General features: G+C 41.0%; 3 protein-coding genes across 4 annotated transcripts; 2 read left to right on the forward strand and 1 right to left on the reverse strand.

Annotated features, from left to right (window-relative positions):
- Positions 1-1,587: 1,587 nt before the first annotated feature.
- Positions 1,588-10,345, reverse strand: LOC113572332 (rab GDP dissociation inhibitor alpha). The gene is made up of 11 exons (XM_027001781.3): positions 10,107-10,345; positions 8,764-8,871; positions 8,234-8,333; positions 7,642-7,776; positions 7,193-7,391; positions 6,860-6,991; positions 6,639-6,738; positions 6,096-6,267; positions 5,618-5,762; positions 4,730-4,784; positions 1,588-4,388 (listed from the first exon to the last, which is right to left on the reverse strand). Exons 1-11 carry the CDS (start codon positions 10,149-10,151, stop codon positions 4,236-4,238), a joined length of 1,344 nt encoding a protein of 447 aa, XP_026857582.1. The 5' UTR covers positions 10,152-10,345; the 3' UTR covers positions 1,588-4,235.
- A 193-nt stretch (positions 10,346-10,538) lies between these two features.
- On the forward strand, positions 10,539-18,992 carry si:dkey-150i13.2 (mitochondrial carnitine/acylcarnitine carrier protein). Its single transcript, XM_027001760.3, has 9 exons — positions 10,539-11,426; positions 12,482-12,574; positions 13,200-13,327; positions 13,910-14,000; positions 14,277-14,394; positions 15,564-15,636; positions 15,750-15,859; positions 16,419-16,540; positions 16,817-18,992. The coding sequence occupies exons 1-9, from the start codon at positions 11,316-11,318 to the stop codon at positions 16,877-16,879; spliced, it is 909 nt and encodes a 302-aa protein (XP_026857561.2). The 5' UTR covers positions 10,539-11,315; the 3' UTR covers positions 16,880-18,992.
- A 323-nt stretch (positions 18,993-19,315) lies between these two features.
- On the forward strand, positions 19,316-24,669 carry tafazzin (tafazzin, phospholipid-lysophospholipid transacylase). 2 transcript variants are annotated; one of them, XM_027001761.3, is made up of 11 exons: positions 19,316-19,377; positions 20,099-20,249; positions 20,339-20,467; positions 20,801-20,846; positions 20,968-21,053; positions 22,403-22,483; positions 22,586-22,627; positions 23,833-23,895; positions 24,202-24,254; positions 24,355-24,432; positions 24,530-24,669. In XM_027001761.3, the coding sequence occupies exons 2-11, from the start codon at positions 20,141-20,143 to the stop codon at positions 24,629-24,631; spliced, it is 789 nt and encodes a 262-aa protein (XP_026857562.1). In that variant the 5' UTR covers positions 19,316-19,377; positions 20,099-20,140; the 3' UTR covers positions 24,632-24,669. The 2 variants fall into 2 exon arrangements, with proteins under 2 accessions (XP_026857562.1, XP_081562749.1); XM_081706623.1 differs by lacking the exon at positions 19,316-19,377 and adding an exon at positions 19,840-20,003.
- The last annotated feature ends 18 nt before the right edge of the window (positions 24,670-24,687 follow it).

Consider the following 24,687-nt stretch of genomic DNA (forward strand, 5'->3'; position numbering starts at 1 on the left):
CATCATGTTGAGTGCTCAGTCTTTTATGGGTTTTTTTTGTACCTGTTACATCTTCATTTAGGACAAAGTTGACACAGGAGGAGGAGAACGCCCAGGACTCGCGCGAGCAGGAGGCTGATGTGCTTCTGCCTTGTGTTGTTAATGAATTATTTGTCCTTGTCATTTCATCATGAAATTGCTTTTTCCGTGTTTGGACAGGGTGGGCGATCTATTTTTATTGATCTTTTTTTATATTGCATATAAAACATTTTTCTTTTCTTGTTGTTGTTGTTGATATTTTGTATCATCCATTTGCTGTTTCTTGATTATGTTAGGGGTTCCACTTCATTACATCACACAACCCTGCACGACTTCAGGCCAAGCAATATTCCAGATGAGCAGACAGTAGATGGTAGGGTGATGCACAGTGTGCCGAGACCCTGCAAGGACCTCTAATCCCAGAAGCTCACCCATAATCCCAGAACACTTACATTAGCGAGATCAAATGCATGCATAGTATCACTAATAGCAGGGTAATCGGATTCCATGACTCTTTCACAAGGGTCTTTTCTCCAACTGTCAAGACCATTCTATTAGTGCAGACGAGGTAGAAGCTTCCTGTGGGCCATTCTTACATGTTTCTTAAAACCAGTCCAACCAGTCGACTGTGATAAACAACTCATTTACGATGAAAGGCCATTTCCTATAGTCGGGCCATTCTAAAGTTGGGTAAACTGGTTGTGTGCATTTGGTTTATCTTTGATGCAGCAGGTTGTTATGGGCCAAAGTAGTGGTTTGCTGAATCTGCATCTGCACGTAGGCATGCTAGTCAATAACAGAAATGGGAATGTCCATATCACTCTAAAGATGTACATAATTGCATTCAGTGTCTTTCATGTTAGTTTATATTTAATATACTAGATTAAATATAGATTTAATACCTTTCATTCATTTCTATGCTGGCATATATTATCATGAAAATATTATCAGTACACAAGCACTATAAATAATAAATAATCCCTATTTTCTAATCTTACAAATAGTTGAATTATGTATTAAACATAGTCTATACGTTATTATCTCTGAAGTAATGCTCTTCAGTTTCTTCCAGGTTGATTAGGGAGCACATTAGCACCCCTCACTGGTGACAAAGAGTATGTTTCCGTTTTTTATTTTGCGACAATATCTTAAGTGAACCTTATTTGTGGTGTAGTTTTTAGGCATATTTCTGTCACATATGCTGCTTTTGCAGTTAGAGCCAAGGAATTGAATTTACTATGTTACAATATTTCAGTTCTACGTTTTTAACAGTAATTTGTAGCATTCATGAGATATGCAGATGTGTTGAATATAGGATTGCATATCAACATAAGGGAAGAGATAACAATGTCATTTCAAAGGACATCTTCTAACCACAAGCCGTGAAAACGTCATCATGTTCTGTTCCCAGCCAGTATAATGACCACAAAGCTAAATTTGGTTTGATGGCTCTCAAGCTGCATCATGACCCAAAGGAAGAAGATGGCAGTGTCTCAACAACCTATCAAAGAACATCTTACAGCCAAGAAAGAGTGACCTATGTTACATAACTTCACCAACACTATCACAGTCTTTCATGTGCCTTTATTGTTCCATATGTTTTAATTCATACATCTGGTTTATTTAATTTGTTTAACAGGACATTAGGTACTGTTTACATACTAGTTTTCAAACAAGACCCATGAGCCACTACTCCTCAGTTATGTTAGGTCAGTTAAAAGATAAGATTGTGTCACTGTTGATTTTCTGCATGTTCTTCAAAACCAATGAATGTGGCACAAAATGAAATATAAAGCAATTCTGCTTTTAAATTAAATAAATACAAATCAATGGGTTATCAGGAAACGAAGGTAAGCATGAAACACGAAGCCCAACTGCAGTTTTTATGACAAAAGAACAAAAACTTCAGTTTCCAGTTGTTTTGAGTTTTTCTACAGGGACATTGACTTCATACATCTGTCACACAGTTACAGTGCCATTCTTCACAGGTAAACACACACCAAGGCATTACAATGCATTACAAAGAGGCTTCATTCAGGGGTGTGTGTGTGTGCGTGTGTGTGTGTGTGCGTGTGAATGTGTTAGCTCAAAGAACGGTGCTCATGGTCAGAATGGTCGAGTTTTAAGGCAAAGACAGGAGCAAAGACAGGCTGTGACAGTGCACTCCAAGGGCACATTGTGGAATGTATCAGACTGTATCAGAGTGTATTAGCGTGATGTCGAGTCATCCTCGAGCAGAATCATCCTACCTATACATGACCGCCAGATGAAACCACAGGCAAGCCATCGGTATTCTGTTAGCCATTAAATCATTCTGATGCTAAAGCACTATGTGTAAACCCAAAAGCTTCTCAAGCAAGCCAGTATGATAGTGAATGTGCAGAATCAAAGACTGAAGCAAAATGAGAGTGAAAGTGGGAAAGTGTCAGTGTGTAGGTGAGAAGGCACTCGACCGACGGCCTATGGTTGATCTGCGGCTCTGTAGCAGTGTTTGCAATAGCACACTAATCACTGTGGGATGAGATCTTGATTTGAGGGATCAATGTGGGGATTATTAGCAATATATTACACCTTCAGAACCTGAATAACCATTATTCCTTACAAACTTGTGAATGCTAAATAACACCTGCAGTCATTTTAATATTGCACAGGTACCATGTGTAGTTCATCTTTAAGATAATTCCAGAATTACAACTGAATTTAGGAAACGGATTCCACGCAGTGTGTACAGATGGAACCTATCTATCTCTAACTATCCGTGACAAGAGAAGATTCTGGAGCATGACACATTAGAACCGAAGAGCCAAACCAACCATCTCTTCTAGTTGGCAACTAGTTGTAAAACCTTCACACATTTCACAGTTTAAGTTCAAGGTATTAAGGGGGGGGGGGGAGATTTCAATACAGTCAAAGCAACCACATCACAACATAGAAAACCTCAGTCAAGTCCTCCTCAGTCAAGAAACTCCCAGGAAATGTGCCCCTTCCATCTTCACTAACTCACCTATCACTTTCCTTCTAGACACATTTGAATTCCTTTGTCTTGTAGTCTCGCTTACACTCACAGAGACTGTGTCACCATGTTTCTGCTGGTCTCTTAAAGGTAAATTCATGTCTAATAAACTGAAACACGGCCCTCCACAGCTGATATGGCCACACAAAGTCTCCTCTTTTGCACATCACATCACGTTTTCACACATTTCTGGAGAATCCGTCACTAGCTGGTGACACACATGCCAAAAGGTTCCTCCTATCACAGCGATACCGCTCAGGACTGCGGACCTGTGAATAGAGAGAGTAGACTACTGGAGGACGTCTTGGACACTGCTTTCGCACGATGTCCGAGTGTTCACATGTCACTTCAGAAAATTAGTTAAGGACATTTTTCTTTCCTGCACAGAGCCAAATGTTTTGTTTTTTGTTTTGTTTCTTAATTAGTTCATATAGCTATAAACTGTGCATGTTAGGTCTATTATGTTTATAATATTAAAATCTACATGGATTGTTACTAAACCATGTTAAAAAACAGCTTCTAGTCATATAAGCTTTTGTTTTGTAAAGGCTGCAGTGCTGTGCAGTGTATGTGTGCATGTATGTGCTGGTGTGTTGTGTGTGCTTGTGTGTTGTGTGCATGTGTGTGCATCTCTGGGGGACTTGCTGTGTGTCGTGTTTTAGGTGCAAGTTAGGTACAAGTTCTCTGCTTGAGTGGCAGTTTAAAAATTTTGGAAAAAACCAAATATGTGAACCCAGCATTCATGCACATCCACATATCAGGACACATATCAAGACATGTATCAGGACACGCATCAGGACACATTTCAGGACACGTATCAGGACATATATCAGGACATGCATCAGGATACTTATCAGATCGGTGGTGCACTATGGAATGCTCAAACCACAAGGAACTAAACGGAAAAACACATAACAGCAGAAACTTACAGCATGGAGAGAGCAGTAAGGACAGGCAGAAGACAGAAAAGAGACAATTAAGAGAGAGAATACACATTTGTGTCTGTGTTTGCACGTGTGGTGTGAAGGCAGAGCTAAGCGTGCTGGGGTCGGGGGGTTGGGGTCCCGTGCATGACAACAGCATCACACGTCTCCCTAATTCTCTCTCGTTCCCCCACTCCATGGATTCTGGAGATGACACTGTTCCTCGCTCCACGCCCCCCGGCCCTAACCCCGCCTGGCCCCCCACCCCACACAGTATGCCTTCACTGCTCGTCTTCCCCGAATACGTCGTTCTGTTTCCGCTTCATGTTCTCAAAGTCGAAGTCGGTCCCCGTCATGCGCTTGTAGATGTCTTTAATGTCGTTGCAGGTCGTCTCAAAGTGTGTAGTGGCGTCATAGGCCCTGGAGCAGAAGACCTGTGAAGGAACCAACCATACATTCACTTATTTCATAATAAGGCTAAGCTGACATATCAGTGTCAATGATAGCGTATTTGAATTTGTGATACAATTACTTTCCACAGCGCTCTAGCTGGCTGTGTTGTGTTTTTTATCTAATGGAAAATATCGAGCTGCTGTCGTAAGATGGAAATGTGAGGATTTGTGCTCAGAAAAAAAGTAACTTTAGGTATCTTTTAACTAGAGAGAATAAATACATTATATGCTAGTTTCTTTCATTTTTATAGATCAACCAGGATGGAAGCACTAACATAAACAGCATGTCTGAGATAATGATTGATAAAGAGTGGGACACTGACCTGACTCTCTGATCCATCATCTGAGGGCTCATACAGATCACTGATGGCCACAAACCTGCAGGACCAATCGGATGGAGCAGCCCGTCAGACATGAAACAGAATTCCCCACAGGCCATGTCACTTGACTCTCCCTCTGACCTAGTTTTGTTTTATGAAACTTGGCGTCAGTGTTTCAGACTTTAGTCACTTATTAGGCTCAGCAACATGAGAACGGTACTGAACCTACAATCACACCTACTCATCTGCAGGGTTTTTTCCCCATTTACTATTGATTATGTTCATCTATTCACAGAGGAGAAATTACACTGGATCAATACTCTAATTTTGACAAGCTTGATGAATGTTGGTCATAAAAATGAAAAGCTGTATGGCTAAGTTTAAGAGCGTCACCCCCTTATCAAGCTCAACTACTGCACGATTTTTGGATATATGTTCCACTTGGGTGGGTTACACTGCCAGGCAATCCATCCCAGTTTGGTGTGAAATGACTCTTTTGAGCAGCCTTATTCTCGTTACCATCCTGGACGACATGACTCAAACCCCCTGGGATTTACATTTACATTTACCTTCTCAGCACTTAGCAGACACCCTCATACATTATGACTTACAAACGTGTTCTATAGTGTCTGTCAAAGACATTTCCTCATTTTTGCATTAATAGGTCAGTGTGAAGCAAACAATCCGGATAAAGCCCTGGCTAAAGGGGACTGTAAAAGACAGTTACGGGGTTTTTGACAGTGTATGATTAAGTGCTCGGTGACTCAGTGAAGATGTCTTCAGTCTTCATTTGAAGATAGCTATTGATTTTACACTCACTCAATCCTCTCATCACAAAACGTAGTAAAGCTCCACCGTTTCTCTCTCGCTATGTTTGTGTGAGCTACTGACTTCTGATCAATGGGCTCCAGGAGCTCCAGGGCAGGCTGGATCTCGGTCTCGGGGTCGCTGGTCTCCACCGTGGTGCTGGCTATGGCAATGTACTTGCCCTGAGCAGCCACATTATGGGCATAGGAGATCATACACACATAAATATCTGCAAGAGAGAGAAACATGGCCATTGTCAATAAGCCTACTAATGCTTCTGATGAGAGTACAAGGCCAGAACAAATATCAGCTATTCAATTATCCAAAGAACTATAAAATATACAACGAAGAGCTTATATGGTTTAAGATCAAATCATGAACCATAAACCTACTCATTTCTATGAACATGATAAATTGATCAAATACTAATAAAAGACAGGCAACATATCATTTGGATGCACTGGGAATTGGCTTTGTTTTCTACAGTATGTGAAAGTTTGTAGATATGGAGTGTGTTTTGGCTCTCCATTGCGCAGAGGCCTGACGGATTTGGGCCACTGACCGGAGTTGCGGTTGACTTGGTTCTGAGGGATGATGATCTGGCAGGAGTTGGCGTCGTTGGTGTTCTTGATGGGATGGCTGAGGATGCATATGACACGAATCACCTGGCCTGCTTTACGCACGCGGTCCTGCACATAGCTGGGGTCACAGATGAGCTGCTTGCAGCGAGCCACCTGAGGATCAGAAGACAGAAAAACCATCACATCCAGCAGCAAAGCAAGAGGAGCCTGACTCACAGCTGCACCCAGTAAAGGAGCACAGGGAGAGACACTGGTACTGGGATCCTGCGTCTCTGAGAATGTGCTCCCACTGGGAAGAATGGAGAGCAGAGGTATGCTTCCTCTGCTATAAAGATGCCCACATTCACCCAGACTGGTGCTACTTTTATTATGTAGCCAAGAGTCCAGCAACATCAAAACGTTGGCAAAGTTTGGTGAAATTTGGTAAACACTATAGAAGGAATCAATCCAAGATCAGAGCATTGTACAGATAAACCAGCATGTGTGATTGTACAAGTAAACCAGCAGGTGTCACTGTACAGTACCTCTCCTTCTGACTTCACCCCCACCACATGTCCATTCTCCACAACAATCTCATCCACTGGTTTGTTAAGCATGTAGGTCCCACCATAGATCGCACTTAACCTGAGCAGGGGAACAACAACATATGTGGAGAAAATATAGTGTAGCTGGTGTGTGTATGTGTGTGTGCATGTGTGTGTGTGTGAGAGAGAGAGACTAAGAGACAATACAAATGTGTGATTACCTCGCAAATCCCTGAGGCAGTTCTCCGAGCCCATAGAGAGGGTACAAGTATGGGCTTTTGCCATAGCGAGCCAGAGATTCACTGTAGAGTTTTATTCGATTGATGGTCTCAAGACAAGGCTGGTCCAGGTAACTGAAAGAGAGAGAGATAAGAAGACAGAGACAAAGACACATTAAACTCAGTAAGTACACTGACTGCATGATGCTTACAAATGCTTAGCAGTGTGTACGTGAACCATGGAATAGATCCGTGATGATCAGGAACTGTTTTGTGAATCAGGTGTTGGGTCTTCCTTGAGAATATTACTATTACTCATATCAGTGCAGCACTCACTCGTCTGTCCTGTAGAGGGCCAACGCATGACCTGTGAAATCAATCACATCCTGACCCAGGTCAAACTTCTTATACACATCTCGCATGGTGGTTGCTTTAGGGTCCACGCCCTCGAATGTCTTGGGGTCGTTCTCGTCAAAGTTGGCCACAAAAACCAGAAACTTCCGGAACCTTCTTTTCTCAAACATGCCCATCAGATCTGTGCATGGACAGATGCAGAGAAATCAAAATAACCATGGACAATAATAGAAGATATTTTTTATTTTTAAGGGTTTTGGGGACTCATTTTTAACTTAGGTGATAAAAAGTAAAATAGAATTCAGTTGAGGTTAAATGATACTTCAAGTGTAAAAACAGAATAGTCATTTGTTGTTTGTGGTGCACAACTAGTTAAGTCCTCTTGCAATGTGTCTGCTGTCCTAGTCAGTGTGAACGGATTAAAGGCTCACTGGAAGCCAGCGCTTCTGACTCTGTGGAAGGCACCTTGTAGATCTTCCCTCCCTTATACACAAAACTGCCCTCCACCACCTTAAAGTCCAGGTAGCGCGTCACCTCTGTGTAGAGCAGCATCTTCACCAGCTGACCTGCAGAAGCACAGAGATGCAATCACTTGCATCTACTCCAAGACTTCCACAGCAACTTTTCACATAAGCATTAGATATATGCTCAATATATTCTCCATATGCTTATGTGTGAATGAACACCTTTATGGGAATCTTAGAGACTGTCTTAGGAGCTAAGCTATAAAATTTGCTATATTAAATTAGCTGCACAATACATTGCTTATTAATCATTTGTAATATAATCACAAATATGATTTTTCTACATAACATGCAGTAGTATATGAAATGTCATTTTTTGGCATTGAACATTACACTTATAATTTCTTTATTATCCAGTTATATTATTCAATTTAATGAAAGTTTTGTGTTTATAAAGCAAATTTTTTTTTTTACCTTTATATGTACAAAATGATGAATAGAGACAAAACCCAACAACATGTAGGAACACATACAGATACCATCCCTAGTCACCACTAACCATTGGCCATGAGGAATTTAGGGATGAGATCGACGTTCCAGTCCCTCCCTCTACCCATGGACTCCGGGGGGCTGTCGGGAAGGCCGAACCGTTTGTACAGCTGCAGTGGACAAAAGCAACGGCTTAGACACGAACCAGCACCCTTGTGGCTGCAGGGGGCGGGTGCCAGGCCATGAGCCCAAGCTGGCCATCGGTGGAAGAAGTCTCTCCAAAACTGACACCCAGTCCAGGACTTCATATATGGCCGGATCAATCACATTCTCAACATATGGTATTATACTGATATCAGGTTAGAATTGGTTTGGTGAATATCACAGTAGTTACATGTGTTACAAAGTCTGACTGTATCAAAGATGAGTGAGATGTCCCCATCACTGGAATGACTCCATTACAATTTTACAAATGTAATCTCTTCAGTTCATGCCACGAAGAGCATTTTCAGGTCTTTTAGTCTAATGCATGTGGGGATGTTCCGTATTTGCTGTGTTACTGTAAAACTGCCGACCTGTGTATGTGTTAGGTGGACATACCTCTTCCAGTGGAGTGATGGAGGAGCTTTCTCCACCATAATAGGGGTTTCTGTCCATGTGCAAGACCTTCTTTCCATTTACAGACATGATCCCAGACAGAATGCACTCCTGAATGAAAAACAAACAAAGAATAATAACAATACGTTATAATAACAATAATAATCATTTATTCGTTCGAGTTACTTCAATGAAATGCCACATCGGGCGATTTCTCACATGTTCAGCACCTTGGCGTAGGACAGCACCAAAAGAATATGTGTTCTCACGTCACTACTTCACCTTCGCTCCAGAAAAGAGAAGCCATGTTAGTGGGGAAGTAGGAACTTGGGGAGCTAGGCGAAGCTGCACTGCGCAGCTAGAACCTCACCAGCTCTACAGCGCAGAAGGCATCAAACACGACGAGAAGTGTAGCCTGGCATCCGACCCCAGAACCCCACCCTTTGTTAAGACATGAGGACAGCCAGGCTAGCGGTCTCTATGCTCTAAAGCGCATATCCTATATCTGCCTCGGCTCTGCAGGCTGGCCAAGACGTAACAGACAAATTACTGCTACGCTGCTTCTGCTCGGCTTTGTTTATTCATGTTAAATAGATCCGTTGCTGACTAATACTACATTTAGTATGGTGTGACACGTAAACCACAGTAACAATATAAAGTACATGTACCACACGGTGCGTCGGGGCTTTTTGTTTCGTGACAGCATATATGAAGTGGGGGCTAATATTAAATTCGCTTCAAGCAGCCCTTGTAATCTGAAAACATTGTATAAGGCACAATAACCAAATGCTATTGTAAACTTGTAGTAACAGTATTCTATATAGGAAAGGTTCTTTTTCATTGAACTCACTCAGGTTACCGACCGCAGAGGCAGCTACAGGGCGTGTAGGGGCCGCGACAGCAGTAGGCCCGATCATCCCGAACACTTAGGAAACGTTGATTGTCAAGCATAAAGGGAAAATGCACAAAATGAACGCCCTTCTGATGGGGCTAAATAAATAATGAATCGACCTCCATCAATGACTAGCCTAATGTCTTTGAACCAAACACAACAACAACTGCAGTCTGCGCTTGTGTTTCAGGCTTATAGAGTAGTCCACTCGTTTAGATAGGGGAGAAAGTCGAATTATTGCTAATAATTCCAGCATCCACCAGCGTCGACATTACATAATGCACGGTACTGCTCGAACTACGGATCCTGCCGAAACGGGTTTGGAGTAACACGTAATACAGGCTGTGCTGTTTCTATAGCTGTGTAGTTGGGCTACTTGACTTAACACGTATTTACTGCTTTAAACATTTGAATTATTCTGTTTTCTGATCAGGTGGGAATTGCAGCGTCTTACCGTGAGCCCAGTGCCCAGAACGATCACATCATATTCCTCATCCATGATGACTCCCTCTACTAGGTTGTCCTATTCCCCTGCGAGCGTGGCACTGGATATTTGACACTTAAGCAATTTCAATTAATAATGTTCCGTAGTTTTAATCGCGGTCTTTTAGCTGGCTGTCTATTTCAAGAGAAATGGGATCGAAATGCAATTCAAGCAGGGCGTTATTTCGCACTGTGTCGCTGGCTCGTCGTCGTGGAACTGTTCTCCCAGTACAGATCCTTTCGCGTCGGCAAATAGGCCGCCGCCCTATCCCTCCTCCCGCCGCTTCCTGCTCTGTGCTGTGTAGGTTAGCTCCATCGAGTTTTGTTTGCTCCGTTTTTGAGAGACCCCGTCAAAACTGAAATATCGCGTGTAGGTTGTAGTGCTATTTGTGTTATATCAGCATTTTTGAATAACAAATTGTTCAATTTCATTTTGCTTCTATTTTGTGACCTTGGTCATGTGCCCTTTCGCAATTTACGTCATTTCGTTGGTGTGACTGCGATGGCGGTAGTTCTTATGTAGAGGCTCTAATTGTAGACTAACATCATTTTCAGTGTTTAGTCTTCTCTCTCTTTTTAAAATATTATACACGGAACTACTGCTACGTGTAAACGGGTACGCCTCCCCGTTATCCATGTGCAACTTTAGTAGCCTCCACGCTAGGCAGTCTCACGGTCATCAGGTTAACGTAACTAACAGGTTAAGATTTCAGCACCACGGACAGGGGAAACATGCCATAATTAGTTAGTTACATTTTCTGTAGATTTAATTAAATGTCCATATTGGTATATATCGTATTATCTCGGTATTACCGAGCACTACAATATAAAACTGAACGTGGTAGCCAGTCGTCATGTATTTGTCTAAACATAATGACATAAGGCGATTAAAGTCCTTAGTGCCAGATGGACATGACACACGTTGACTTATTGTCTGACCATCATAAAGCCTTGAGACCGTTAGTAGTGCTTCCTGGTGTTGCCGTGCAGTTATTACAGGTGACCGATAGAGGACGCTGTGTATTCGAGGAAAGATGAACTTCTTCGTGTTGATCAGAGTTTGTAAAACTGAGTTGAGTCCAAATAGAGCAAGTTTAAAGTGTAGAGAAAAAATGACACGTTAAGGGGTGGGGGCTGTGCCTTGGATTTGTGTTTGGTCGGGAGAGCAAAAAAGCTCACGATGGGGTACGCAGCGCCGGCCAGAAGGAGCTCCCCGGTTAAGAACTTCGTGGCCGGGGGAGCTGGCGGAGCCTGCCTTCTGTTCGCGGGACACCCGCTGGATACCATCAAGGTGACGAATACTTGTCAGAATGACATTAAAATAATTATAGGCATACGTATGTGAAATAAATCGTAACTGGAAGACAAAAGCCTTCAAACATATTCAACAATATGGAGCAGCAAGTATAATATAATATTGACAGCGGTCACTGAGCTATTTGGCATACTGCTGTTTGGAGGGCATGTTAGTAAGCGATTGTGTGTATTGCCTTCTGTTAAGTGTGGTTTAATAGACATTGTTTTACAAGGTATATGGATTTTTTATTTTTTATTTTTTTGCTTTTATGTGGCATAGTATTCCTTCGGCCAACCCTGCTATTTCGCCTTTGCTTGGCTCACATCTAAATTCATGATTATTCCAGGAAAGACTGGAAATAGCTGTTGAAATGAAGAAATAAATGCACAACAGGCATTGGACTGTCGTCTACATGAGTGCCGGGTGCTGACCTAGCAGAGATAGACATTGACAACACTACACAGTATCAGTGAAATGCTCTTCGATCTGTAGAGCATCTCATTGTACTGGAATCTTTAAAAGCTTCGTTAGGAATGGAGAACTGTGGCGAGCAAAGCGTTTGCCGTTATCATGTGCAGGGTAAACAATCAATGTTCAACAAACAAACAAAAACCAAACTGCAGATATTCCTGTTCAAAGGTCATGTTATGTCATACTGGTTGTGTTTTAGTGCTGAGTACACTACTACCTTGATTTGGCAATTTGACCATTCTGATAGTCACTGAAACAGATATAAGATAATGGTATTTGAATTTTTGTCTTTAGGTGCTTTTGTGCTTTTGGGGGAGAATAATGCACTTTTCAAAAGACATGCAGGCAATAGATAATGCACACATTGCCCCCTCCCTGTAGGAACTCTTCTTATCAGTCTAACCATATTTACTTTTTGTTTGCTAGCTTGTCTGTGCTTGTCTGATGCTTTGCGAAGGGATTCAGTGTTGATCATAGACTGTATATACAAGTCTGTAGTGTGGACAGCATGCAGGCTGTCTGCGTTTCAGACATGTATGAAATGATGGTTCTTTACACACAACTTCATCCTCCCACAGGTTCGCCTTCAAACACAGCCCAAAGCCTCGTGTAGCCAGTATGTGCTGTACACAGGAACCTATGACTGTTTTCGGAAGACAGTGTCCAGAGAGGTTAGATTTTACTGTCTCATATCAAAGTTTTCAGTAATGTAAATATGTAGAGGTAATACAAATTTCAGTGAAGTACACAAGGCCTCCAGAGACGTAGGATGTTTCGGACAGAGGTCCTTCATCAGCTGTGCAGGTAAAGTACCTCTGAAGTTCTTGGAGGTGAAGATCAGTAGTAAAGGTGTGTGTGTATGTATATATATAAATCCAAATAAATTTCCAGGTGAGTAACTGCAGTGTACTGTAATAAAAGATACAGAGAAGGTTTCCAGAGAAACGGGACACTTCTGTCCTTCATCAGCTGTGAAGTTTCAGTTTTAATAGCTCTCTCTCTTTAGCGGTGGTATAATGACCATATATACCATATATCATTATTTTCAGTCTTTTTATTAAGGTACAAACAGAAAATACAGGAAATACAACAAAGATGTACACAACATTTTTAAACAAACAATTTTCAGAATAAAACAGTACTGTAAGTATAGATAGATAGATAGATAGATAGATAGATAGAGAAGAATCCAGGGATTAACGGCAGTGCATTGTGGGTAAACATTTGAAGGCGGTAACATTGGAAACTGTAGTGTATGTAAATTTCCTCGTTTTCTGTCGTCCTCGTGTGTCTCAGGGGGTACTGGGGCTGTATAAAGGAATGGGGGCACCTCTCGCTGGAGCTGCTCCTATGATGGCCATCAGCTTCTTTGGATTTGGACTGGGCAAGCAGCTGCTTCAGAGCAACCCAACCCTACCGCATACGTGAGTGTAAGGGGAGGGGCACAACAAGAGGGTGGGGGCACTACAAGAGGAGTCCCACCTCAGGGAAAAAGATGTCGCATTAAGGGAGTAGATTTACAGAAGAAGACCTACTGCATTAAAATATCTCTTTGATTTGAGCTACAGTGTTTCCCCATTTCCAATTAATATTGGAAATAATTCCTAGTAATATGGGTATTAAAATATGAGTATTAAGAGTAATATAAGTATCTTTTGTTGTTGCTTTGGAATGCATAAAAATGCATTCAAGTTTACTGGTTCTAAGTGCCTTTCATAAGCTAACTGTAGGCAGGTAGATTTGCAGACTCAGTGTGTTCACAGGGATAGTTGGAATGTAATCAGTCCTTAAAACAACAGTCTATGTTCTGCTTCACCTTCCATTAAGCTTCTCTTTGCCCATTCCTTGCCCCACTACACTTTGCTGGTTTCTCTCTCTCTCTCTCTCTCTCTCTCTCTCTCTCTCTCTGCTTTTGTCTCGCTCCCTTTCTCCTTGTCTTTCTGTCTTTCTCTCTGTCTGTCTCTCTCACTCTCTCCCTCCTCTCTCTCTGTTTGTCTGTCTCTCAGGTACACACAGATCTACCTCTCTGGGATGCTGGCAGGGGTCTTCACTACTGTTATTGTAGCTCCAGGAGAAAGAATCAAGTGTCTTCTTCAGGCAAGAACAGACTGGAGGAGAAACTGATTCTGCCAGCCACAGTCACTGCTAACAATCAAAATCTGTAAAGGACACAGCATTTTAGAAAATGAAGCAAAAAGAATTATTTACTTAAGAAGACCCGATTTGTGTGGTTCAGGGATAGATACTGTCACTGTAGAACCTTTTTTGGTGCAGTCATACAAAAGATTTAAAATAATAACTTTGTTAATTAGTATACACATTTGTCTTTCACTTACTGAATGCATCCATATATCTTGGTGTGACGCTGCTTAGGTTCAGTCCACCAGCGGTCAGCTAAAGTATGCTGGGCCTGTGGACTGTGCTGTGAAACTGTATAAGGAACAGGGGATTCGTAGCCTCTACAAGGGAACTGTCCTCACTCTTATCAGAGGTATGTGTATTTTCAGAACCTTTCAGGTTTTCATGCTCATCATAAAATGGAGTCACTTCTTTGCACACAGTACTCCACAATGACAAAGCAAAAACAAGTTGTTGAGAATTTTGGCAGGATGATACAGGTGATTGTCTTGATGCACTGTAAACCAGTCACAGATCTTTGGAACTCTGGAAAAGGTTTTCACCCACGATTGCTCTGTAGTTTTCTGCACCCATATTTCCCTCTAGCCTGACTTGTCTCCCAGTCACCAATGCAAGAAAACAATTCCACAGCATGATGCAGCCACTACCGTGTTTGACTGCATGGATGTTTGAGTGCATGGATGGTGTGAGGTGATACTCAGTGCCTGTTTCCATCCATTCACATCACTGGGAATTGTGGCCAAACAGTTCAAACTTTGTTTCCTAAGAACAGAGGATCTTGCTTCTCATGGTCTGAGAGTTCATCTGAACATTTAGCAAACTCAAAGTGGGCTCTTTTTAGGTGAGGAATGGCTTCTCTCTGGCCATAAAGGGCGAATTGGTAGAGTTCTACACTGATGGATGTCCTTCTGTAAAGTTCTCCCATCTCCACAAAGGAACTCTGGATCTCACTCATAGTGACCATTCGGTTCATGGTTCCCTGTCTGACCAAAACCCTTCATCCCTGATTACTCAGTTTGGCTGGATAGCCAAGTTTGGTGGCATTTAAGAGCAATGGGGGGTATTGTACTCTTGAGCACTTTCAAGGCCGCAGAAATGTTGCCACATATATAAAGACCATATATAGACAGATATGTGCCATTCCTAATTCTGTCCAATCAATTAAATTAGGCACAGGTGGACACCAATGAAGTTGTAGCATTACTTTATAGACCACTGATAGAAGTAGGATAAACTTAGTGTCAAAACAATGGCTCTATATAATCTTTAATACATTTACAAAACATTTTAAAAATCAGTTGTTTTTTTTGTCATTTTAAAGCATTTTGTGTACATACACACGTGTGTGAGTTGCTAGGTGGGTGATCTATATAGTACTCTGTATCCTCTAGAAATGGTTGTACCCATGATATTGATTTAACAATCTGATTTAATCTTGATACAATATTGTCCCAGAACATCATTAAGATCATTGTTCATATTTGATCAGTCATAACTTGCTTTATGCTCTGATCCCTTTAGATGTGCCTTCTAGTGGTCTATACTTTTTGACCTATGAGTACCTAAAAAACATCCTGACTCCTGAAGGTGAAAGGTGACAATCACATCACATTCTATGTCACATTTCCATAGGTCTGTAGACTTTATAACAGTTCATTATATTGTCTCTATTTTTTTGGCCCTCTTCCCCATGCCCCACACACACAGTGTTCACAAACTTAGCACACCTAGGATCCTTTTGGCTGGAGGCACTGCTGGGATCTTGAACTGGATGGTTGCCCTTCCTCCCGATGTTCTCAAGTCCAACTTTCAAACAGGTAAGAAACATGATAGAATAACAGTCACCCCAGGGCTTTATTTGATTTCATCTTCAGTGGGCAGACCATTCAGTTTAGAACATTCACTTTTGTTTAGAATTATGCAAGAACTTCTAAATCTGTTGAAGAAAGCTCCGTAAATATAAAACCCCGTTTCTTTGGTTACTATTTTAATTTACATTCTAATCATGTTAGTTTTGTCAGTTGCTAAACATGGTTCATGTATATATGTGTTTCCCTGTCCTGTCCTCAAGCACCCACAGACTGTTTTAGCCCTATTCCTGCTCCTGACATGTCTGAGAGAAACAGTGAAGAACTCAGAGTACCTGGTAGACTAGTTTTGGAACTGGCAAAGAGCAAAAAGAAAGAAAAGGGGGGAAAAGGTGACAGGCCGAGAGTGGCAGCGTGCAGCAGTGAGAAAACACTGGCTAACAGTGGAGAGCAGCTCCTCCACGTACCTCAACATGGCAAATCTGGTGGTAGGAGTGACCAGCGTGAGCACCAGCAATGATGGTGGCTGAAAAAAATGAAAAATGCTGCTTCTTTGACTCTCCTGCAGCTGCTGACGGACGCTACAAGGGCTTGGTGGATGTGCTCCGAGTGCTGCTGTGGAAGGAAGGAGCGGGGGCGCTCTACAAAGGTCTGAGTGCAGTTATGCTTCGGGCCTTCCCTGCCAACGCGGTAGGAACACACCTCTGCTCATACACGTCCCTGGGACCTATGTTGTAGATATTTTTTAGGCTGCACAATTTGATATCTTGACTAGTTATGAAGAAGTGATACACTAGGTGATTAGTATATATATATATATATATATATATATATATATATATATATATATATATATATATATATATATATATTTTTTTTTTTTTTATAATAAAAGATGGGGGGTTTTTTTGCTTTAGAAGTATGCTTTATGAATAACAAGTAATCAGTACTTCCATCTATTCTCAGGCTTGTTTCCTGGGCTATGAAGTAACTCTTAAATGTTTGAACTGGCTGGCTCCCAACTGGTGACCACTGCACTGCTTGCTCCTGATCCAATCCAGGAGACTTTGAATGACAGTTTTCATCTGGCAGCTTTTCCAATGACCACTCCAACCAAAACCAACCTCACTGCTACACTCAACCCAGACCAGAAAGCACTTCTAGAAGTCACGCTGTTCTAAGGTGTCTGCCAAATGCTGTAAATGCACAATAACCACATGTAGTTCATTGCACATAACACCTCATTTTGTTACATCATGAAGTACTACTTTATCCAAAAGTGCAATGCAGCCAACAGTGAATGAGAGGAAGCACCTAACCTATGGTGGTGTTTGAAAGTTTATGAACACTTTAGAAGTTTACATTTCTGCATAAATTTGACCCAAAACCTCAGATCATATGTCCCAAAAGTAGGAGAAAAGAGAACCAAAACAAATGGGAAATATTCCTCATTTATTGAGGAAAATTATCCATAGCTGAGGGGCAAAAGTATGTGAACCCTTGCTTTTGGTATCTGGTACAACCCCTTTGTGCAGCAATAACCATAACCAAGTGTTTCTGGTAATTGTTTACTAGTGCTGCATCAGATTGGATGAATTTTAGCTTATTCCTCCATACAAAAGCCACTTCAACAGAGTTTCCTCTCATGAACTGCTTACTTCGTATCATTCCACAACACTAATATTGCAGTAAGGTCAGGACTTTGACTTGGCTAATCCAAAATCTAAACTTTATGCTTTAGACATTATTTGGTAGAACAACTTGTTGTATGCTTAGGGTTGTCATTTTACTGAATTACCCACATTACCAGCTTCAGCTCACAGCCAAGCGGCCTGACACTTTCCTTTAGAATTTGCTGATATCATTCAGAATTTATTGTTCCATCAGGGATGGCAAGCCACCCTGGCCCAGATACAGCAAATCAGGGCCAAGCCATGATAGCACCACCACTGTATTTTACGGAAAGGATAACGTTTGTGCTGGAATGTAGTGTTTCCCTTTCTCCAAACAATGCATCTAGTTTAAACCAACAAAAATGAATTTTGGACTCATCTGTTCACAAAACATTGTTCCAGTAGCCTTCTAGCTTGTCCATGTAATCTTTCGCAATCTGTAGACATTTTTTTTGGTGAGCAGCACCTTTCTCCTTGCAACCCACACCATTGTTCATTGTTCTCCTGATGGACTCAATCATTAACCTTATCCAATAGGAGAAAGGCCTTTAGTCGCTTAGAAGTTTCCTTTGGTTCCTTCCTGACCTTGCAGACTATTGCACCCCTTGCACTTAGCATGATCTTTGTTGGCTGACTGCTCTTGGGGAGGGTAATAATGAAGTTGAAGTTCCTCCATTTGTATACAGTCTGTCTGACTGTGGGTTGGTGGATTCATGACTCTTTAGAGATGGTTTTCTAACTTTTTCCGGCCTAATGAGCATCAGCAACTCCTCTTCTAAGATCCTCAAAAAGCTCGTTTGTTCATACCATGACACATTTCCACAAACATAAAGATTAAGCTTTACTAGAGCCATTCTTTAAATAAAACAGAGTGTCCACTCACACCTGATTATCATCCCATTGATTGACAACACCTGACTCACATTTCACTTTCAAATTATCTGCGAATCCTAAAGGTTCACATACTTTTGTAACTCAAAGATATGTAATATTGTATCATTTTGCTCAATAAATAAATGACAGAATCTAATATTTATATCTCATTTGTTTGATTTGGTTCTCTACCTTTAGGACTTGTGTCACAATCTGATTAAGTTTTAGGTCAAATTTATGCAGAAATTTTGAAATTTCTAAAGGGTTCACAGAAACATTCAAGCACCACTGTACTAATGTCCATTCATTATTAGTTGGTTTCTCTTTTATGTAATTGACTACATTCTATGTTAATAATCAGCTAAATATCTGTTCATAAAATTAAGGCTGTGTAAACATACTATGACTGTTATGTTATTAATACTTTATGTACTTGGCCTACGATATTAGTGCCATAATATTTAACAAATTCAAGACAGAAAAGATGTGTTTATACTTTTTATATTTTTTCATGATTTAATGACAGGGCTGTACAAAGTGGATTATTTAAACCTTGTATATGCTTTTTAAAATAAACAAATAAAACCGTATGTTGATTCTGTGTTGATCTGAGGTCTTATTTTTTGTTTGTCTTGTGCAGTACAAATAAATAAATAGTGAAAGTTTTAAACTGTTAACAGTTTAACAGTTTAAAATGACCTTTTCACAACATATACCCCACAACGCAACACCTGGACTTCTGTGTTATCAAAGGGTTGAAATGTGTTAATGTTCTGGTGTAAATAATATAAGCTACGCGAACCATGCGAACGTCAAACAGGCTAATAATGCCTTGTATCTATTTATTTAGGGACCTAAAAACATGGCACGGTGAAGCTATACTGGAACTACACGTCCCACAATTCCCTGCTTTTGCGCATTTTTTCCTGTGTCGCTTGGGTTCCTTGTTCGACCTATTAGCTATCTGACGGAATATAGGAGGTGAGAGGGTCGCTGCAATTATGATCACACTTCTCCATAAACCCTACAAATTACAGTTGATATTAAGGATGATCGTCAAATGAAACTAGGCGAAAATACGTTTGTGGTGATCCTCTTTAAGCTACTAGCGATACTAAGGTGTACACGTTGGGTTAGCTTGTCTGTCAGCGCTGGAAACTTCGCAAATGTGTCCTTCTGGTCATTAATCACGAGCTCGCTAGTGTTATAAATGTATTTAACCATATGAGTTCACGCTCTATAATGCACTTTACTCAGGCCCGTCACTTGTTTGTACATGTACTGGTAAGTTCGCTGTTGTGTCGTCTTCGCTAGCGGAACATGCTACAGCCTCTTGGTTGTGTCGCTGCTAAATGCAGTTCCCAGGTTCCGCAGTATGTGGCAGTCAAATCTATAACTTAACACCCTTAGACGTTATAAATGTGGCAGGAGGCTGTGGTGCGTGAAAGTACAGCTACAGTTATTTCAGTGTTCTGGAAAAAAACTATTTATATTGAGTTTTTATTACATTCATCCATGATTTCCATTTTTATCGTAGAAGTAAAATGGAAAGCATACAAAAACGAGCACAGGTTTGGCAGATCCTGGCTCTAAGTCTTCCACTTTTGGTTAGGCAACTCAATTATTAGCTAAACTTGAATTTTTGAAAATATGTTTATTCAGCATTGCAAATCTAATCGGAGTTTTTTCAAAATGCTTTCAGTCTTTCTGACCTAGTCTGAATGAATGCACCAGTGCACTTGTAATGCCCCTTGAGGTGACATGGCCATTCCCACAGTGCCCCCGTCTGGGATGGAGGATATCCAGCTCACTGGTCATGGGCATGGTGGGATCATACAGCTACCTGTGGACCAGTGAGTCACACTTCTTTGTCTCTCAGTTCATTCTCAAGTGTCGCATGTTATCAGAATCTTATCACATGTCCACCTGTTTTTGCCTGTAGAGTATATGAACTCTTTGTCAGTGCACAACCATGACGTTTTGTTGGACATGGTTGACGAGCGCTCTCAGGACACACCCCTCATTACTGTGTCCAATCACCAGTCCTGCATGGATGACCCACACATCTGGGGTAAGGAGAGTCATGTAGGGTAGATATCTGAGCCTAGGTGTGTAACAAGTGTAGCACACAGATCAGATTCTGTGATCTTTAATATTTTATTTTCAGGTGCTACCTAAATATTTTGTTAATATTAATACAGAATAGCTAGATGGTAATAAGGAATATGCTGGAGATGCCGATTTGTTCTCCCCAAAAATGCAGTCACGCTCCTTGATAGTAAATCTGCAGATAGAACCAGACAAAACTTCATTTCATGAATACCATTTTAATCACAATTTCAGATTTTATCCTTATGGGAGTGAAAATGAGAACAGTCAAATAGAGTGATCCTCTTTTATTCAGGGGTGTTAAAATTTCGGCAGCTTTGGAACTGGAGAAAAATGAGATGGTGAGTACAGGCTAAGCTAAATTTAAATGTGAGATGGTGGCTGCTTCACTGTGTTTATGTATTGTATGTAATGTCTGGGTGTTTATTGAATTGTTGTATTTTACATGTATTTTCTGTACAGGACCCCTGCTGCCTCTGACATTTGCTTCACAAGAGAATTCCACTCTCGGTTCTTCAGCAGAGGAAAGTGTGTGCCTGTGGTTCGGGGTGAGCCTTCTTATAAGATAAAATAACACTTTATTGATCTTGAAGGAAATTGCATCACAGTAGGATACATATTGTGCAAGAATAGACACAATTTGGTCAAAATCATGCATAAATAAATTAGTCTAAAATATAAGGGAGGTGGTGGGGTGGTGTTACAGAAGTACTGCCTAAAAATAAAATCACAAGAAAGAGTTTTATATACATATATAAGTATATGTTTTGTCTGTGTGTGTGTTTGTATTTGTGTGTGTATTTGTGTGTGTGTATATATACATATATATGTATATATACACACACACACACCTACCTATATGTATCGACTCCCTCGATGGTGACTGGTGATGAGAGGTTTGGACCTTCTACCATCTCCTTCATCTTCCCATTGTTGATTTGCAGCTGGTTCATTTTGCATGACAAAGTCCATCACTGGGTTTCTGTATTCACCCTCCTGTCCATTCTTGACCACCTCATCATGGCCGTGTCCTCTGAGAATTTCTGAGTTGGTCTTGTACCTAAAAACTCAGGTGTACAGATTAAACAGAAACTGTGCTAATACAGCTAATACAGTCCCCTAAGGAACTCCAGTGTTGTGCATGACCATGTCTGAAACAAAGCCCTGCAACTTCACAACCTGGGTCAAACAGTCAGGTCCATCAAATTATGGATTCATCCACTCACATATATGGACTAAAACAGGCTGTATGGTGTTGAATGGACTTGTATAGACTTCAGCGTAACAGTTGCCAGCACTGGGACCTGCATATGCTGCATAGTCGTCATAAAGAAGTCTTCACTATGAGTCATTATGAGTCACTTGCTCCTGAGCTCTAATAGTCATAAGCCTAACATGCCATTACAGGAACTTTCCTACACCACCTGCCCTCAAGTAGCATACAAGTGAAATTGTCATCCATATTTTTAGTTTTTCTGTTGCTAGTTTGGTTTGGAAGGATTTAGCCAGTGATTCCCCTGGAACTCTGAAGAAGCTAACATTCAATAAGCGATCCTGAGGTTTGATAATTCCACAGGGCAGGGAAGTGAATGCTGTCTTTAGTGAAAAGATAGGAAAAACAAAAAAGAGAGACTTGTACTAAGAAAAAAAGGATATATATCAAACTCTTTAAATAATTAAATCATATTAATAATGACCTTTTGTTTTCAGTGTTAATATATGTTTTTGCTGAAAGTCACAGACTATTGACTGCTAACTCCATTTAGTCTAGGTGCACAGTACTTAGGGAATTTTAGATAAACTAATCAAATTGTTTTGAACTTTTTGCAAGTTGGTAGCTGCTGAGAGAAATTGTCCATATTATGTGGGACACACAAATATGGCATCTAATTTCTAGGTGATGGAGTTTATCAGAGAGGAATGGACTTCCTGTTGGAGAGGCTTAATCAGGGTGATTGGGTTCACGTATTTCCAGAAGGTGAGAGGACTCACACAAACATTTGCAGTACATACCAACTGCAGACCAGGGACGTGCACACCACTCAACAACTGATCATGTGATTTGTTTGGTCTCTTTCAGGAAAAGTGAACATGAGTGATGAGTTTATCAGGCTAAAATGGGGTAAGGTTTGTCACTTGTTTTTCTGGACCCTGTTCATATTTGGAGTTCTTAATGCTTACAGATACACTGCCTGGCTTAAAAAAAAAAATGGTCACATTTCATTGGACCCCCTTTAGCTTTTATTACGGCACACATTTGCTATGGCATCGTTTCCACAAGCTTCTGCAATGTCACATTTATTTCTGTCCAGAATTGCATTAAATTCCCCCCCCCCCCAACTTGTATTGATGATGGGAGATTTGGACCACTGCGCAAAGTCTTCTCCAGCACATCCCAAAGATTCTCAATGGGGTTCAGATCTGGACTCTGTGGCGGCCAATCCATGTGTGAAAATGATGTCTCATGTTCCCTGAACCACTTTCACAATTTGAGCTCGATGAATCCTGGCATTGTCATCTTGGAATATGCCTGTGCCATCAGGGAAGAAAAAAAAAATCCATTGATGGAATAAGCTTGTATGGTAGGCCCTAGGCATGATGGGTGCATCACTTCAGCCGCTTCTCTTCTTACCCTGATGCGCCCATCACTCTGGAATGGTAAATCTGGACTCGGACCACATGACCTTCCTCCATAATCCAATCTTTATGCTCCCTAGCAAATTGAAGCTGTTTTTTGCCAGTTAGCCTCACTGACAAGTGGTTTTCTTAAGGCTACACAGCAGTTTAGTCCCAATCCCTTGAATTCCCTTCACATTGTGCATGTGGAAATGCTCTTTCACCATTAAACATATCCCTGAGTTCTACTGTTTTTCTACGATTTGATTTCACCACGTTTAAGTGATTGCCAATCACAATTATTCACATTCCTTCCTCGAAGATGATGTTTCTCCACTGTGCTTCCACTTTTTACCTTCCACATCGTCCTTCCACCATGTGTTGGACAGTTCTTAACCCAATTTTAGTAGTTTCAGCAATCTCCTTAGATGTTTTCTCTGCTTGATGCATGCCAATAAATTGACCCCTCTGAAACAGATTAACATCTTTTCCACGACCACAGGATGTCTCTTTCGACATGGTTGTTTAACAAATGAGCTCAGTAGCCGCATCAGTTAGGGTTTAAATAACTTGTTGCCATCTGAAACAGAATCACCCATGCAGTAATTATCCAATGGGAGGCTCTTACCTATTTGCTTAGTTAAATCCAGGTGGTGACCTTTTTTTTTTTTTTTTGGCCAGGCAGTGTACAATGTACTATTTTTCTCACAGGAGTTGGCCGTTTGATTGCTGAATGTTCCCTTCACCCAATAATTTTACCTCTGTGGCATGTGGGTAAGTATTTCTATTGTTTTGGTTACTGCTTTGTTGTTTCTAGGTCTAAACAATATATGTTAGTTTACCACAACAACAAGTTTCATAAAACTCCAATTGAGGTGTATGGAGAAAAGTTAAACATATGAACCACAACTACACAATTCTCAGATTTCTTGCAAAGTTGCCACTCCAAGCATTCAGGTTTTGAAGTTTATTTTGTTTATTTTAGAGACTATCTACCTATATTTCTTTCTAAGGCAACTTTTCTACTCGCATTGGTATTACTGATGCATTGGAACTCATTCTAATCTGTCCTTCCCTCAGGTTTGAATGATGTCCTTCCCAATGAAACACCTTACATCCCCCGAGCAGGAAAGGTGCACATACACTTTCACAGACCTAATATGAAGTTCAGATTTGCATAATTGCTGTCACCGGAAGGCTTCCCTCTTTGATTGTAATTATTCTTTTTCACAGAGAGTAACTATCTTGGTTGGAAAGCCCTTTACAGTCAAGCATTTAGTTAACTCATTGAGAGCAGAGAACAAGAGCCCGGTAAGGTCCCGTTAGACCTGAGTCCAGATCCACTCTGTAGACGGTACTTCACTGGAGCTGATACCAAGGTTAACTCTGCCTCTGTTCTCAACACTAGATGGAAATGAGGAAAGCAGTGACGGACTTCATTCAGGCAGAGTTTCGCAGTCTGAAATCCCAGGCAGAAGCTCTTCATCAGAAGATGCAGGCCAGTCACTGATCTGTCCACCAAAGACTTGTTTCAGGGTGTATGCTGAATGTGGACAGGAGGACGCC

The sequence above is a fragment of the Electrophorus electricus genome, chromosome 24 (genome assembly GCF_041902795.1).
Source record: "Electrophorus electricus isolate QZ-2024a chromosome 24, ASM4190279v1, whole genome shotgun sequence".
NCBI lineage: Eukaryota > Metazoa > Chordata > Actinopteri > Gymnotiformes > Gymnotidae > Electrophorus > Electrophorus electricus.

Excerpts from the sequence above, each read along its gene's own strand:
- LOC113572332 (XM_027001781.3), bottom strand. The coding sequence starts at position 10,151 with ATGGATGAGGAATATGATGTGATCGTTCTGGGCACTGGGCTCACG. Across the intron at positions 7,392-7,641 it reads GTCAGAAGCGCTGGCTTCCA|ATCTGATGGGCATGTTTGAG; the intron begins GTGAGCCTTTAA and ends GTCCATGCACAG. Across the intron at positions 5,763-6,095 it reads CCAAGTCAACCGCAACTCCG|ATATTTATGTGTGTATGATC; the intron begins GTCAGTGGCCCA and ends TCTCTCTTGCAG.
- si:dkey-150i13.2 (XM_027001760.3), top strand. The coding sequence starts at position 11,316 with ATGGGGTACGCAGCGCCGGCCAGAAGGAGCTCCCCGGTTAAGAACTTC. Across the intron at positions 11,427-12,481 it reads ACCCGCTGGATACCATCAAG|GTTCGCCTTCAAACACAGCC; the intron begins GTGACGAATACT and ends ATCCTCCCACAG. Across the intron at positions 14,395-15,563 it reads TGTCCTCACTCTTATCAGAG|ATGTGCCTTCTAGTGGTCTA; the intron begins GTATGTGTATTT and ends TGATCCCTTTAG.
- tafazzin (XM_027001761.3), top strand. The coding sequence starts at position 20,141 with ATGCCCCTTGAGGTGACATGGCCATTCCCACAGTGCCCCCGTCTGGGA. Across the intron at positions 20,847-20,967 it reads AACTGGAGAAAAATGAGATG|GACCCCTGCTGCCTCTGACA; the intron begins GTGAGTACAGGC and ends TTTTCTGTACAG. Across the intron at positions 21,054-22,402 it reads GTGTGTGCCTGTGGTTCGGG|GTGATGGAGTTTATCAGAGA; the intron begins GTGAGCCTTCTT and ends TCTAATTTCTAG.